This window comes from Misgurnus anguillicaudatus, chromosome 16 (assembly GCF_027580225.2).
Source record: "Misgurnus anguillicaudatus chromosome 16, ASM2758022v2, whole genome shotgun sequence".
In the NCBI taxonomy this organism is placed as follows: Eukaryota; Metazoa; Chordata; class Actinopteri; order Cypriniformes; family Cobitidae; genus Misgurnus; species Misgurnus anguillicaudatus.
The window spans coordinates 18,481,290-18,497,931 of NC_073352.2; the positions used below are offsets into that span (position 1 = coordinate 18,481,290).

The 16,642-nt window shown below is 38.6% G+C and overlaps 2 protein-coding genes across 5 annotated transcripts; one reads left to right on the forward strand and one right to left on the reverse strand.

Moving 5' to 3' along the window:
* The first annotated feature begins 439 nt into the window (after positions 1-439).
* zbtb33 (zinc finger and BTB domain containing 33) lies at positions 440-4,550 on the forward strand. Its single transcript, XM_055177649.2, has 2 exons — positions 440-642; positions 1,307-4,550. The coding sequence occupies exons 1-2, from the start codon at positions 471-473 to the stop codon at positions 3,217-3,219; spliced, it is 2,085 nt and encodes a 694-aa protein (XP_055033624.1). The 5' UTR covers positions 440-470; the 3' UTR covers positions 3,220-4,550.
* Positions 4,551-5,655: 1,105 nt separating this feature from the next.
* On the reverse strand, positions 5,656-14,476 carry tmem255a (transmembrane protein 255A). Of its 4 annotated transcripts, XM_055177651.2 has the most exons (10): positions 14,155-14,469; positions 13,559-13,701; positions 12,973-13,035; positions 12,283-12,372; positions 12,143-12,208; positions 11,959-12,047; positions 11,690-11,761; positions 11,144-11,306; positions 10,887-11,030; positions 5,656-7,442 (listed from the first exon to the last, which is right to left on the reverse strand). In XM_055177651.2, exons 1-10 carry the CDS (start codon positions 14,207-14,209, stop codon positions 7,299-7,301), a joined length of 1,029 nt encoding a protein of 342 aa, XP_055033626.1. In that variant the 5' UTR covers positions 14,210-14,469; the 3' UTR covers positions 5,656-7,298. The 4 variants fall into 4 exon arrangements, with proteins under 4 accessions (XP_055033626.1, XP_055033628.1, XP_055033627.1 ...); XM_055177653.2 differs by lacking the exon at positions 12,283-12,372 and having other exon boundaries at positions 14,155-14,474; XM_055177652.2 differs by lacking the exon at positions 11,690-11,761 and having other exon boundaries at positions 14,155-14,466.
* Positions 14,477-16,642: the final 2,166 nt, after the last annotated feature.

The following is a 16,642-nucleotide window of genomic DNA, read 5'->3' on the forward strand; positions in this document are numbered from 1 at the left end:
TATTTTAACAATTTGTCCTAAGTGTGGAGACAACATGGCTTGGTAAACTAATAATTAACAGCATGTAGGCCTTTTGAAATATTGTGATATTTAAAATAAAATAAACATTTATTGTACAAAACACAACATTATTTCCTTAATGGTTTCACAAAACTTTTACAAACAGCCTAAATGAATTATGTTGCTGATTTACACAGTTGTTTGTATTGTCTTTTTACATTTAGTATGCTGTAATGTAAGTGTTTTTAATAAAAATGCTTGTTCGGCCGTTTTTTGAAAATGTAAAACAAAATTTATTCTGTAATTCTAGAAGACCAACATTAAAGTTGTCTCAATGAGATTTACATAGAACAAGGGATATTTATAAACCTGGACACGTTTCTAAACATTATACGGACTGTTTGAAGTATAATGTGAACAAACAGAAGTTTGCATTGTCGGTTTGTCTACTGTTAACATTCATCACACGTATGCTGTGGCAAACTGATGTCTTGCGACTCCTATCGGCGGCTGCGAGACTCGTTCATCCAAATCCAAGGAACTCGAGCTCCGTTGTGTTGTCCACGGCAACCGACTCACATTATCGCCGTCATTATTGTTTATCAACAAGGGAATCGTGGATTTTAACGGGTCTCTCTGCAGGTATACGATTTACTTCCACTAACGGCTAGATTATAACTTGGATTCATCGTATCTTGTAACCTACACATGCGTTGCTGTGCATCTTTAGTCAGATAGGCCGCGATTTGCCGCCAAACCAGGAAGGAGAGTTGAATTGAGCCATTTGTTTTTGTTTTAAGACTGACCGCTGCCCACCCAGTCTGTATCTGTTCTGAATTTAATTTTTAAAACGCAGAAAAGGATTGTGTTTAAATTATGCAATACCTTTATGCCACGTTTAATGCAGCATATGTCCTTCTGATCGCCTTTGTTGCTGCATAGCTAACTTAGCCAGCTAGCGTGCCTTTGATTCCCATGCATATGCGCGGCTTCTTCTTCTTCCTTGAGGCATACGCGATTCGCAGAGTGTAATAAAGTTGTACTTAAGCTGTTATAAAGAATACAAAGTTGATGATAAAATGTGCTTCAATATAGAAAAAGACCGCAAATTTATCTTTGACAAAGTCTTTTTGTTGATGCTAGACAGCTGAAATGTGTGCACATGCATGTTTGCATTCTGAAACGACACTGTATGCTGTAGTGATACACCACATTATCTTTACATTTAAAATAATTGTTTTTATCATTATATAAAAAAACTGGGAAAAGTACATAACACTTTACTATAATCTTTTCTACCCCTCAGCGATGTCGAAACTAAAGCTTATATCTGCAGAGGACACTCAGTACCCAGCATCATTGTTGAAGTCCATCAGTGAGCAGCGAAACAATGGTTTATTCTGCGATGTCACAATAATCGTCCAAGACCGCAAGTTCAAGGCACACAAAACGGTGCTGTCAGCCTCGAGCAACTATTTTCGCCAACTCTTCTCTGTTGCCGGACAAGTCATAGAGCTGAACTTCATCAAGGCAGACATATTTGAGGAGATCTTGAATTACATATACACCTCAAAAATCTTCAGGGTTCGATCTGACAAACTCGAGGATCTCATCAGCGCTGGGCAGATTTTGGGTGTGAAGTTCATAGCCAATCTAGGAGTTCCACTTTCACAAGTCAAGGGATTACCTGGATTGTCCAAAGATGGCGACAACAGCACTGTTAATTCTTCAGGGAGAAGTGAATCTGGAGCAGAGCCACACATGCCAATCATTACCGAGTCATTCTCACTATCTGCCGAAGAGTTTAACATGGGAGTCAGTGGTGTGGAAAAGGAAATAGACTCAGACAATGATGATGACATTGTTTTTGTATCAAAAACTGAGGCTCCGCAAGCTCAGAAGACTAAGATATCTGAAATGAACAACACGGCGTCCGAAGGAGGGCCGCAGGCCAAAAAACAAAAAGTGATGAATGAGGAAACAACCGGCTCTAAAGCATCAACAGGGCATGAGGAAAATGACAACACCTCTTCTGTGTGTAAAAATCTTCCAGTCCAAAACACTCTTCCAGGTCCTGTGATACCTATTGAAACTGGCAACAGTATTCTCACTTCACCTGTAAGGGCCAATTCAGATATTGAGCCCACCACGCCGACCTTCATTAACAGTCCGACACCAGATCCTAACTGCACCTCTCCGTCTCTCGAAAACAATGACGTGGTTGTTGTTCATAAAAAGAAAGTTCTTCCAGATCATTCCGGAAAAATCAAACTGTCAGATGTGAGGCAAATCTGTAACACCAATAATGGACCAGGAGGTAAAATAAGTACCAGCCCGGCAGCGGTTTCTGCCAAAAAGACAATAACTTTAGACAAAGCCTCGGAAATTGATTCACTATCGCCGGGTTGTAAAGTGTATGCCAACATAGGTGAGGACACCTATGATATTGTTCCCGTAAAGGACGACCCAGGGGAGGGAGTGGCCCCTGGGAGAAAATCACAAATGCCACTCGGAGCAGACAGCATGATCAATTACTCACCCAAAGGAAAGCGAAAGATTAAACAAGACCAGGAGGATCACTATGAACTCGTAATGGACGGAAAAACGTTTTTCGTGTGCGTCGTGTGTAAACGTCCCTACGTGTGCCTGACAAGTCTTAGGCGTCACTTTAACACCCACTCGTGGGAGAGGAAGTATCCGTGCCATTACTGCAACAAGGTTTTTGCTCTGGCCGAATACAGAACGAAACACGAAATCACTCACACGGGGGAAAGACGGTACCAGTGTTTACTGTGCAACGAAACGTTTCTCAATTATCAGATTTTGTCGAATCACTGCAAGCAAGTTCACAACCAAGCCCCTTCGGGAAGAAAAGAGAAAGATGACTCCTGCAACAATCTGTACCGTCTTCTGCCTTGTAAAACATTGCAGCTGAAATCATATTCCTTTGTCTCGGACGATTCCGAGGGAATGCCACTGATCATGGATGATGGAACCGTTCAACATGGTATCCCAGATGAAAAGCACTTCACAAACCAAGCACCCTCATCTCCCCAAAACAAAACGCTGACCTGGGATGACATTTTTGCAGAGTCTGAGTCACAAACCAGACCTCCTCCGGCTGCCGATGTTCAAGTTGAACCGCCTCCACGACCCGCAAACCAAATTAGCAGTGAAAGCACAACAGAATTTGAGTTTGTAATACCAGAGACGTACTGAGCGAGGTGTGCACTGCTCTGGCTTAGGTGCCTTGTGTTCTTAGTGGGCCTTTAATATGAGGTTTGAGGTTTTTTGGACCAGTTTATTGATCTAAACTTCAGTATCAGTTCATACATCAAATTGTTTGTGCTTTTTGTTTATGTATATTTAGAATCACATATTAGAATTGGTTTACGGTTCACAGCTCATCATTGAATCCCGGTAATGCCTTGTTAGATTAGGTAGATAGATACATATGTTATGTACAGTTCTTGTACATTAGACCTAACATTTGAGCTGACATTTCTTCATTTCTTAATACTTTTTCTGTTTTGTTTTAAGGACAGCACCAATATGTTGGATGTCATTTGTGGGGATCAATTACAGACTGTTGCATTTTTTATTGTTTTTTTTTTACATCCATGGAACTATAATGTGTAAATGATTTCTCTGAGAGTGATACAAATAATGAGCCCATGTCCAAAAGTGAAAGTGATGTACCCAAGTCAACATACTAACTACATTATTTCTTTTATTTTTAGTACTTTGTGCAGTTATTAAAGGGACATTCTGTCATCATTTACTCACCCTTATGTTGTTCTAAACAGAGACTTAACCAGAAAAGAAGATATTTTTTATAAATGATGATAACCACACAGTTGACAGTACTCAGTAGCCTCTTTCACACAGTAATTTCGGTAAACTACCATTAATTTACCAGTAAATACAAAAAATGTGCTGTTTACCAGTAGGACATCATTCACACATTAGTATCAAAATATCGGTAAACTCGGAGAGAAAGCGGAAGTTACCTGTGGTGCGCAACGAGCTCAGTGTTGTATTGGTAAACAACGGCGGGTTATGACTTCATATCCACGGTTTGTATTTTTGTATTTTTTTTTCACATCTGTGGCAAAAATCTGTGGCTCGTGACCAAACAATATTGCATTAGGCGACGTCAAACGAAACCTGCGTCTTAAACAACACACATTAGGTTTCACAGAGGGTTTTAAACAACTTTGGTGAAGAAATGTGGACGTTAACTTCAGGTGTGCTCGACGTTTAAGCAGCGTGTGTGTGTAAACGTCAGTGCGCGTGCGGGGGTAAACGCGTCATCTGTATCAAGACACGAAGCTGTCAGCGCGGTCTGACGTCGTCCGTTATAAATGCTGGTGATCTATATTTTTTGTTCACACATAGCGCTTACCGGTAAATTACTGGTAATCTTACAACTAGGGCTGGGTATTGGCAAGGGCCTCACGATACGAATCACGATACATGGTACGATACAATACGCTGCATGTTGCGATACATTGCAATGATTTTTCTTTTTGTTTTAAATAAAAATGTAATATAAAATAAAAAAATGTTCACTCCCGCTAACTTTTGAGACATTGGCTGAATGGCCGTATATGACAGATAACTGGACAGCGACAACAACAGCGGTGGAGGAGGTCGTTTGATGCACACAGTGGGATTATACATTTTTTAAATACCGATAGTAGAGATCGAAATATGGATACACTATTGTGGAAAAAAGTATCACGATAGTTAACTGTATCGATATTTTTGCACATCCTTACTTACAACCTCTCTTGCTGGTAAATTAGGAGCACTGATTTACCAAAAAGGTTCTGTTCACACATGACCTGTTAACTGCAATTTACCAGTAAAGACTATGTGTGAAGGAGACCATTGAGAGTAGGAAACACAAATACTGTGGAAGTCAATGGTTCTGTGGTTATTAACATTTTTAGACTTTTATCTTTATTTTTGTTCAGCAAAACAAAGAAGTTTATACAGGTTTAGAACAACTTGAGAGTAAGTAAATTACAGAATGTTAATTTATCTGTGAACTATCCCTTTAATGATTGTTTGGCGCTAAATGCATAGGTGTACATGGCAGGTTCTGATCCCGCTATGAGTATGAGCTATAAATATGGGTTTGAATGTTTGTATTTATAGTTTGATATCACGTTTTAAGAAGGATGAAGTAAATATGTAAATTGTTTTAGTAATCTGTCCATCAATTACGTTTTTAACATTGTGAAGGTTTATTTATATGCTGGCCATATATCCACACTAAGTTTCTACCTACAGCATAAACATGAGGACCTATCGTTGTCTGGAGAAAAGGATGTCAAGGCGAATTTTCAGGGGTTCATATTTGTAATTCAGAGGACCTCCCTATTACAATTTATTATTTTGTAAATACAGTATATTTTATTTTTTCAGCATAGTTTTGTCGCTTAATATGTTAGGATTTGTAGGCTGTGGGAAGAATCTGTAAGTACAATAAGATTCCTTCAGTTTGTCAGAATGCAGATGTTTTAACACCATAATCGTGTACATAACAATACTAAAGATATTCATCTTAACAGTTTCTTCCTTTTTTAAAAAAACCTATTTATTATTAGGTCTAGTGTGATATAGAATGAAATAAAACTTTAAAGAAAGTATACATCTATTTGTTTTATTTTTAGAAGCATTATGTCAATCATGAATACATTTTCAGTGACAACCTCCTGTTGTGAAAACCATGGACATTTCTGCTCGTATAACATTATGGCCTGGTTTCATAGACAATGCTTAGCTAAAGCCAGGACTAGGCCTTAGTTAAATTGATAAGATGTTGAAGCATCTTTTATAAACATGCCTTAGAAAAACACGTTACTGATGTGTATCTTAAGACAAATCAATAGCACAGGCATATTTTAAAATCTGTCTGTGCAAGTTAATTTCAGTTGAGACAGGTCAAACTGGTTTTGGTCTAGGACTATAGAATTAAGCTTTGTTTGTGAAACCGGGGTATAATGCAAATATAATCTGTGCAGATTCCACACAAAACAAGATGAATTCAGATGTAATGTTAAATGCAAACATTTTAACATAAACAATGTTCAGAAATTAACAAATAAGGCAAAGATCCACTTTATGGGTTCTGTGGCTTTCATCCACCAGGAAGTAATACAATTGCTAAAATGTAATATCTCTACTTATTTAGCTTTAGTAAAATCTTCATATGAATCAAGCTTATATAAACTACAGACTTAATCACAGTGAACACATATACTGACAAAAAGGAGAATACTACTACAAGTCTTTATAGTGTTGTGTTACGAAAAGGCAGTTTGATTGTTTGTATATGTACAGCATTGCCACACTGATATCATATTTGCAAAGTGGAGAGAATGTTAACTAGCTTGTTATTACATAATGACTAATGATAGTCACTTACATTTATGTAATGGTTATTTAAAGCTAAGCCTCATTTTTACATTCGGCCTGTCGTTCCTAGACAGAAACAACAGCAACAGAAAAAGGCAGATGTATGTGAGATGTCCTCATTATTTATACAGCTTATAACTTTGCATAATTCAAGCCAAAGATACTTTTGTCACAAATGATCATTTGAATTTGTGACCTGATTGTGTGCTTGACTCGATGCAAAAGAAACGCCACATATTAAAGGTTAGATCTTAATCTAGAAGTAAGATTCAGCCTTAATATATGTACAGTAGTTCTTTGCAATCTAGCTGCCGAAAACAGTTAAAAATAACTCAAGTAATAGAACTGTGAATACAGTAAAATCTGAAGACATTAAAGTGCAAAATCAATTGCAAGGTAAGATATTAGATTCATCCTCATGCTGAAACAGCAGAGGAGATGCAGAACCGACACTTAGTGCCACTTTGAAAGGGAGACGTTCACATTGAGAGGATGACAGAACGGCACTAATAAGAAGAGAACTGTACAGGAAGCAGACACGTTTTTTTTAAGGCTTATCTGTGAACAGTCTTGATCTCATAGTGAGGCTAGATAGGCCTCTTGAACAGAGCCTATATATAGCATGAATATTTTACACATCAGGTTTGTCGACGTGGACAACTCTTCTCAAGATTTAATGTAGCATATTACATCTGCTCTATGATGATGAATGCTTGTAGTTAATGCTGTAGTCTCTTCTCGGTGATTCCCTTTCTAACCAACGGCGCAGATGAGACGTCTCTATTTGAAGAGGCTCCTCTGCAAAATTGTTCGTGATTTCTGACACTAATATCCAAAGATGCCCATGTGGTTTTGATCCTCAGGTTGGTCCCTTAGGGGCTGTATGGAGGGGGCTTCTCATCGGGTGGGTAATAGGGAGGAGAATACCGAGGTGGGATCATAGTTGGCCACATGTGACTGGCTCCAGACTGGGAATCATCAGACAGGCCTGAAGAGTCAGGAAACAGGCTGGCGCCCTGTAAACACACACAGTTTCATATACATATAAGCATCTTAAAGTCTTAGGCCACCACCAGCTTTGTGCTTTTAGCAAAATTTGAATAAGAATCCATATTTACTTTCTTAAAGGGGTCATATTATTAGATTTTTTTAAGATGTAAAATAAATCTTTGGTGTCAGCAGAGTGCGTATGTGAAGGTTTAATTCAAAATACTCCACAGATAATTAATTACAGCATGTTAAAATTGTAAAATTTGTAGGCTGAGCAATAGTGTGCTGTTTTTGGGTGTGTTGTTTAAAATGCAAATGAGCTGATGAAATGCAAACACTGATCACAATGATGGTGGTTTGTTGTAATTAAAACTCAATTGTGCTGTCCTATTTTTCTCTCTCTCTATGTTTCTGAAAAAAATGGCAGTGCTGTGGTTGGGTATTGATGATAAAGGGGGCGGAATTATGGTAATTCGCCTAGCTACCTACCTCACAAAACAGGTGAAATCTGAACGACCTCACATGCTTGCAGCAAATGGCTTACCCAAACAAAGTTAGTGGGTTGATCTTTATAACATTTTCTAGGTTGATAGAAGCACTGGGGACCCAATTATAGCACTTAAACGTGGAAAAAGTCTGATTTTCATGCTATGACCCCTTTAAGATATAAAACAGAAAATACACGTGATGTACAAAATGTACAATTTGTACAACCTCCCAAAAATGGCTTCTATTGTCAATATTTTGTGTGACCTCTTTTGGCTAGGCACATCTTGAACTCTTTCAAGGAGACTGTCATTTGATTAGAAATTCATTTAAATTTATTCATTTAGCTAACGCTTTTATCCAAAGCGACTCACAATTGCTAATTATGTCAGAGGTCACACACCTCTGGAGCAACTAGGGTTAAGTGTCTTGCTCGAGGACACAGTGGTGTCACAGTGGATTCGAACCCAGGTCTCTCACACCAAAGGCGTGTGTCTTATCTACTGTGCCATCACCACCCCATTTAGGTTTTAAGAGAGCTGGCAGGTTCCTGCTATTGCTCAAGTGTAAGGGGAGTTCACAATAAATACTTGAGCGAGTGACGTGGTATTGTAATCCATATTCGAAATGTGACCTCTGCCGCATTAACCCATCCTAATGAGTAGTAAACAGTTTGATCAGGAATGAAAATTTTCCATTTTATGGACTCTCTGCTATGTTGGGTGTTAAAAGATTAGCGGTCCAGTGGATTACAAACACAGGGTGGCGATGATGGCAGCAGCGGGAGTGGCCATGGAGTCGAATTCCCAGCCTGAATTATTTTCTCACCCTGTGTCTCAATTCGTTCCCTAGCTCCCGAGGCCGTGAATCAGTATATTTTGAACACAGGTTTGGGCACTGGTAAGGACCCTAGCTCCCTAGCCCTAGCATGAACTAGCGAATAGCGCTAACTCAGCAGTCACAACTTTGTTTAAAGCATTGTAAAACGTTGTAATTCATTTAATGTTAGGGGCGTACAGTCAATGTTATGTTGAGATTGGCCTGTTTTTCAGCGGCCTTTTGTATACATGAAATTTACATAAGGCTCACGATATGTCTTTACCATGGACACAACTCTTATTATTCATCTATGCCCAAGTAAATACAGTTTTCCATTCTACGGCACCTTTAAATAAATGTCACTTAAATTAGTCCAAAATAAACACAGCACTACATGACACTGCTGTCACCTACCCATATACCTATAGACCTACACTCACCATAGTAATACTGTGTTTGACCCTCTTTGCCATCAGAATTGCCCTAAATATAACTTGCCATTGATTCAACATGGTGCTGAAAGCATTCTTTAGAAATGTTGGCTCATATTGATAGGATAGCATCTTGCAGTTGATGGAGATCTGTGGGATGCACATCCAGGCCATAAAGCTCCCGTTCCACCACATCCCAAAGATGCTCTATTGGGTTGAGATCTGGTGACTGTGGGGGCAATTTTAGTACAGTGAACTCATTGTCATGTTCATGTTCAATTTGAAATGAATCGAGCATTGTGACATGGTGCATTATCCTGCTGGAAGTAGCCATCAGAGGATGAGTACACGGTGGTCATAAAGGGACGGTCATGGTCAGAAACAATGCTAAGGTAGGCAGTGGCATTTAAACGATGCCCAGTTGGCACTAAGGGGGCTAAAGTGTGCCAAGAAAACATTTCCCACACCATTACACCACGACCACCAGCCTGCACAGTGGTAACAAGGCATGATGGATCTATGTTCTCATTCTGTTTACGCCAAATTCTGACTCTACCATCTGAATGTCTCATCGACAGACCAGGCAACATTTTTCCAGTCTTAAACTGTCCAATTTTGGTAAGCTCGTGCAAATTGTAGCCTCTTTTTCCTATTTGTAGTGGAGATGAGTGGTACCCGGTAGAGTCTTCTGCTGTTGTAGCCCATCCGCCTCAAGGTTGTGCGTGTTGTGGCTTCACAAATGCTTTGCTGCATACCTCGGTTGTAACAAGTGGTTATTTCAGTCAAAATTGTTCTTCTATCAGCTTGAATCAGTCGGCCCATTCTCCTCTGACCTCTAGCATCAACAAGGCATTTTCGCCCACAGGACTGCCGCATACTGGACATTTTTCTCTTTTCACACCATTCTTTGTAAACCCTAGAAATGGTTGTGCGTGAAAATCCCAGTAACTGAGCAGATTGTGAAATACTCAGAACGGCCCGTCTGGCACCAACAACTATGCCACGCTCAAAATTGCTTAAATCACCTTTCTTTCCCATTCTGACAGTCAGTTTGGAGTTCAGGAGATTGTAACTTCCGGTAAACTTCAAATAACTGTCAAATAACCAATATTACCTTTTAGAGTAGTTTATTTCTGATAACAAGCAAAATAAACAAGAAGTAGATTACCTTAATTCAAATCATAGTTAAAGTGTCAAAAACTACACTGAGCTAACGTTACTGTGTAACATTAATGTATTCAATGTTAACTACAAATCAGCTGCCAAACCTCCCTTCACATAGCATTGATCCATGCGTGCCATCTCCCCTCGTCTTTAGGAAACCAAAACATTTGTTATTTTCGGCGAGGTATTTGTTTCATAGTTCAATTTAGACCATTAAACAAACTGAGACAAACCATTAAACAAACAGAGATCAGAAGTTAAGTTCCGTCCAGACACGTTACCGCAAAAACACTTGTGGGTCTGATAAAACCATCTATACAAAGTTTGCCAAATATGATAATGCTCATATAAAGCATGCAGCACATAAAGGGGCGGTTTCGCAGACAGCATTAAGATTAATCCATATTTTACAAAAAGCAACACAGGTGTGCACCTTGAGACAAACAATGGTACTGATATACCTTAGATATGCCAGTGCAATGTTTTTAAATTAAACATGCATTTTGGTCTGGGACTAAGATAAGCCCTGTCCCACAAGTGGGTTAATGGTCCAAAGTGAATGCTGATTACCTGAAGGTCATAGGCAGTGTATGGAGGTAAGCAGGGGGCAGTGTTGTAAAAAGAGTTATTGGAGGCGGTGGGTCCAGGGCTCGCTGGGGGTGGAGGTATAGGGAGAGGTTCTGGCTCACAGGAATCTGGTGCTGCTGACGGCATCTTCCAAAAATAAACAGAGGGATGCAATGAATATTATGTGTAGATATTGATTTATTTGTTGGCATATAATGTACGCTATATATTTAGATTTTTGCTATGCATTTAGATCTTACCATGTCCTTAAAGCCACCTAGAACCGCTGCTGTGATGATGCCCAGAAACAGTGCAATGACATTGAGGATAGTAGCAGACCACAGCAGATGGTAAAGATGCACGACATCCTGGCAGCTTCGGACCTCTGTGTACTCATGGTATCCTCCTCGCAGCTCCACTCGGCTGAGTTGGTTGGGACAGAGTCCAAAGGAGGAGATTATTGCATGGCGTTTACGTACAATAACAGACACGTGTCAGTGACAGGAAAAGCAACAAAAATGAGAACGCATGGGAGGACAGCGATTCGTGCAATATAAGGTTCGAACCGAAATATATGCATGTCAGCGCACATCACTCTTAAGAAAAGCATGAAATGGATAAATATATCCAGTTCTTATATTCAATATCAACATTGATGTCTCTCCTCACCTCTGAAAGAGGAACCAGAGAACGTGAAATAAAGGTTCCACTCATTTTATCAGGAATGTAACCGTACGCAGCCACAGTCAGTGGTTTAACAACAACACATAATGGGCTGTCAATGGGCTAAAAGTAGAAACACCTACTTCCAAATCATGGAGGATTTCCTAAATTTTTTCAAAACCTCTTTATTCTGAAGTCCCATAAGAGGATGCTCTCTGAAACATAAATAAACACAAACGTTCTTTCGAACAGAGCTGAATTTCAGGGGAGAAGCAAACACCAAATACAAGCAAATATAAATTAACCAAGGTAGGTAAAACAAAGATTCGCAGTCTCTTCGGATCTGACTGGTCGCAGAAGATATCCTGCGAGGGGTTAACCCAAAATGGGACTCGGGCGCACGCTCACATACTTGCCACAGTTGTAAAGGTCACAGCAGTAGCAGGTGTTGCTCTTCACACGCAGGTTACAGGAGACCCGAGATGCAGTCATACAGTGGACCTGAAAGACAGGTGTATCTTTATACTGGTGGACAACCCCTAAAATTAAAAAAACTGGGTTAAGAGTTCACAAAGATGAAGTAGTGACCAACTCACATCTATATCAAATGATGCTCCGCCTGAATAATATTCACAACGGCCAGCATACAGAGGTCTCAGGTCCTATGAAACAACATGATAGAGCGTCAACATCTGTACATCATCAAAGAAATGTACAACACATGGTGCAAACTTACTATATGTCTTGCAGCGAAAACTCCGTCCACAATAGCGCAACAGAAGGCGGCCACCACGCCAAAGCTGATAAACACAATGGAGGCCACCAGCTGTAACAAACAGCAACGTCAACTCGCAGGATCTTACACCTGCTCTAAATCAAATGCACCGTGTACGATTCCCTGACGTATGTTTACTGAATTGCCTTGTTGTGTCTATAGCATCTTATAGAGGTCTTTGGTAGTCCGTCTATTGGTTTGATGCTATGCTAGTCACTATCACTGACTTATGCCATCCCAAAATGTCATTCAGTATACTCATCATTTACTCTCTATGGGTGAAAGGTGCATCCTGCACTTGCTCCTCAACAAGTGTACCTGTCTGTTTATGATTCGGCCTGGCATGCCACTCTCATGCATTCTTTAGTTGGATCGTAGCACCTCCTATTCCCTCTGCACTGCGATGGCTTCTGAACATTCCTGTCTCGACATCCATCCTGCTCCCCTTACACTGAGCTATTTCTGGGTGCATCTCACCACGAGCCTTGCAACATGCTCTGCAATTCAAGCTAAAACCTGTGAGCCATTATGACAACCCTAAAAACAAGAAACCGATTCTCGATAACAAATAGGTTTGTGCTTTCAATCTCTGTAAACATTGTGAATTAGGTGAAAAAATGCATGCATGCAGCGTAATGAAAAACTCCTTACCATCTGCCTCTTATTCTCTATCAAATGGGCGCCGATGATTCCAAGAAACGATCCGAAGCCAAGCTGAAAATATCACAGGGACACACACGGTCACTATACGTGCAAACCTTGTTTTTAGAGGTAGATGACCTCACTCAATTTTAATTCCCATTCCCACAAAGCTTTTTGTTCTCCGCTCAACATAGTTTTTATGTTACGGTGTGGTTAACCGTCAAGTTAAGAGCAATAAATGAAATCCGGCCATGTCAATATCATATAGTATTTCAAAACAGACAGTCCCTAAGGAATACCAAACACCTGTTACATGCACAAAATGTTCCCGACTCTTACTTAAGCTCGTATGTTTCTCCCGAAGTGTTGAGAGGTTTGAGATTCACTCTTGAATAATGAATGAAATGAGTTTTCCCAAATTAGGCTCACAACAATGAGGTAATGGACACTGGTCTGTGGTGAGAGTTAATGGGAAAAATAAACAGTGAAAGGCGTTTTCCTCCTCTCAATACTCATCGCAAACCTATTTAAAGACCGAGACAGCTTTCACGCTCTGCTTCCAGCCTGACAATATCGACATTAATAAAATACTTACAATGACTCCTGGATAGTAGCCACCCACGGTGATGTTTTGTGTCCTAGTGGTAGCAGCCAGCCCAAAGATTAGGATAAGTATGGATACAATAAGAAGCATCCCTGTTACAATGATTGACTTTCTTTTCCTCCTCTTAAATGACCCTGTAATAGACAATGAAGATGTCACATACACCCCTCCCATAGGCAACATCTGGCTATTCATTCTTTACACACATTCATTTAGTGAACGTGGCACTTGTTATTAAAGAATATATGACCCTTTTGTCTTATATTTCCATACTGTCTGCAGTTGCACAGCCACAACCCATAAACCCAGATAAACGTGGCTGATAGATTAGGTATTTTTCCTATGACATCATTTTGCAAACAAGAAAGCGCATAGGCCGCATATGATTGACTAATAATGTGTATATTTAACGTATAACAGGATATCCGTGTCATGCACGACTGTATGTTTCGTGCCAGCCTTTTCTATCAATTACATTAAATAACGCTGTTAATCAAGCTACAATATTGCATTTAAGTGTGAATTAATGTATATCTATAGCCGTATTGATCTGTGGACGCAGTAAATGCCATTGACCTTGTACTCACCCGTCGTATCTGAAGTAGGTATACCGCTGCCTTGCGCATTCAGCCCCGCTGGCATTTTAATTTGAGGATATGCAGCATTAGCTGCACTTACGACTTCAAGTCAAAAACAAACAACCTAGTAAATAGGCCTTCCTTTAAAGTGAATAAATGTAAAGTCTCGGTTTGCCGTGGCATTCTCTGACACCATGCGTCGTCTTCCGTTGATCAGCGAGTCTCTCATCAGCATCTGTGCGTGTTCATGAATCCGCTGCTGTCCTCATCCTTTCTTTCAACCGAGCCTGAGCTGCGCCGCACGAAACACTGCAATGCGCATGCGCTAAGCAGAACCCCTCACTCGCTGTGGCTGGGTAATATGGGCTGTTGTTTGAAATTTACTGGCACTGTAACTGTTTGATGTCAAACATTATACTGGCCTATCAGTCACTGCTTAGAAATAATATTATAAAGGTAACCGCACAAGTACACACTCTTTAACGGTAAACATTTTCTTTTATGAGCAGGCTACTAATGCAGAACTAATGGGCAGTTTAATTATATTTAAAATTGTCTAATAGTTTGAAGTTTCCTACATTAATAATAACTATTTTCAAAGTAATGATTCCGCAACCAAAATCAAAGCAATGTAAGTGCGCCATCACGTGGCCTTATGAAGGAGGGGTCGCCAGGCGTACTGCATGGTGCTTGTGTTAATCAAATGAAACAAATCTAGGTCACATTTCACTACAAAGAGAGAAAGAAAAAACAAAGAAAGATAATATATTCTGCGCAGAGAAATTAGTAATAGTGTTTTTAGGGCTGTCAGAAGATTAATCATGATTAATTGCATACAAAATAAAAGTATGTGTATGCATAATATATTTGTGTGTGTAATTATTATGTAAATATAAATACACGCATACATTTAAGAAAAATGCTGTTTATGTACATTTTTATTTATTTATATGTAATAGAAAATATAGTACAATTATAAATATGCTGCAGCTATTATAAATACTGCTGATATATATATATATATATATATATATATATATATATATATATATATATATATATATATATATATATATATATATATATATATATATATATATTTATATATATATATATATATATTTATATATATATATATATATTTCAGCAGTAACAACATAAACAAGCGGCGTCCGTGGTCCACACGTAACTTCCGGTAAACTCTGCCAAGAATAAATAACAACAAAGTACTTTAAACATAGTTTATTTATATAACAAGCAACATAAACAACACATAGATTACCTAGGAAACCTGTGTGTGTATATATATATATATGTATATATAAATTACACACAGTGCACACACACAAACACATATATTATGCCAAAACAAACTTTTATTTTGTATGTGATTAATCGTGATTAATCTTTTGGCAACTTTTGATTAATCTATTTTTTTGCATTGCGATGTTTGGGTATTTGACAGATTTAATTATTTATATAGGATATGCATTCATAACAATGGCCTAAATATAGTTTTATTATTATACTGCTTTTATACAGCTAGCAGCAAAAGGCAGAATGCACTTTTTGTTTATTCATATGATACCTTCGACAAGACTTTATATATTGCTTATTTTGTTTCAGTTACGATTATAGTATATTTATATTTATGCAGTTAAAGGAATTTGATCACACATAAAGATTCTGCAATATACTGTTATATATAATAAACTGCATTAAACTGTAATATATTATAGCAATTAATACACTTTGTTAATGTAGGATTTTGTAGTATTAACTGTAGTAAATTGATAAACTGTAGTAAACTTTAATATTTACTGTAGTAAGATTCAAAAACACTATAGTTTTTGGAAATTTTACTGCTGTTTCTATAGAAAATACTAAGGTAGGCTATATATATATATATATATATATATATATTCACATATATACAACTAAGCATCAAATCTTTAATGTAAAAAAATAGTACCACACAAATTAATAAAGTCACAAATTCAGTTGGCCCTTCTGTTTTATTTTCTGTAGCTCTTGATGTTTTTCTTTGAATGACCTGAAAGCAGAAAAAGTAGACAAGAGCGAATTTTCCATGACGCGAGTTCTTTTCACGTTTAAAAAAATCAGCTCAACGTGACCTGTGTACAAATATTAAACTTAATGACAACTATTTAGCCCACATGTAGCCTACTTCGCATGTCCACTGACCACAATAGACATTGTAGGCTAAACACAAACGTATTGCACAATTTTGTGTTCGTCCTTAAAATGCGTTGTGTAACAAGCGCCCCTTCAGTTAAATATCCCATAAAGCGAGTGAATGTGATAGTTTATTTAAATATCTCTGCATACCAAACCTTGTCATACCGTCCTAATATTGCTGCTGCTGGACTTCTTGTGACTGACAACAGCAAATGTAGATCACGGCTAAAACTTATAAAGCCGTGGGTCTTTGCATAGAGCTTGACAATGAGACTATGTGGTGTGCGTGTACAGAATC

Bases quoted from the DNA above. Each gene is read 5' to 3' on its own strand.
- zbtb33 (XM_055177649.2), top strand. From the start codon at position 471: ATGCTGTGGCAAACTGATGTCTTGCGACTCCTATCGGCGGCTGCGAGA. The intron at 643-1,306 runs GTATACGATTTA...TCTACCCCTCAG, and splicing joins TTTAACGGGTCTCTCTGCAG to CGATGTCGAAACTAAAGCTT.
- tmem255a (XM_055177651.2), bottom strand. From the start codon at position 14,209: ATGCCAGCGGGGCTGAATGCGCAAGGCAGCGGTATACCTACTTCAGAT. The intron at 13,036-13,558 runs GTAAGTATTTTA...TGATATTTTCAG, and splicing joins GCTACTATCCAGGAGTCATT to CTTGGCTTCGGATCGTTTCT. The intron at 12,048-12,142 runs GTGAGTTGGTCA...CCTGTCTTTCAG, and splicing joins GAGCATCATTTGATATAGAT to GTCCACTGTATGACTGCATC.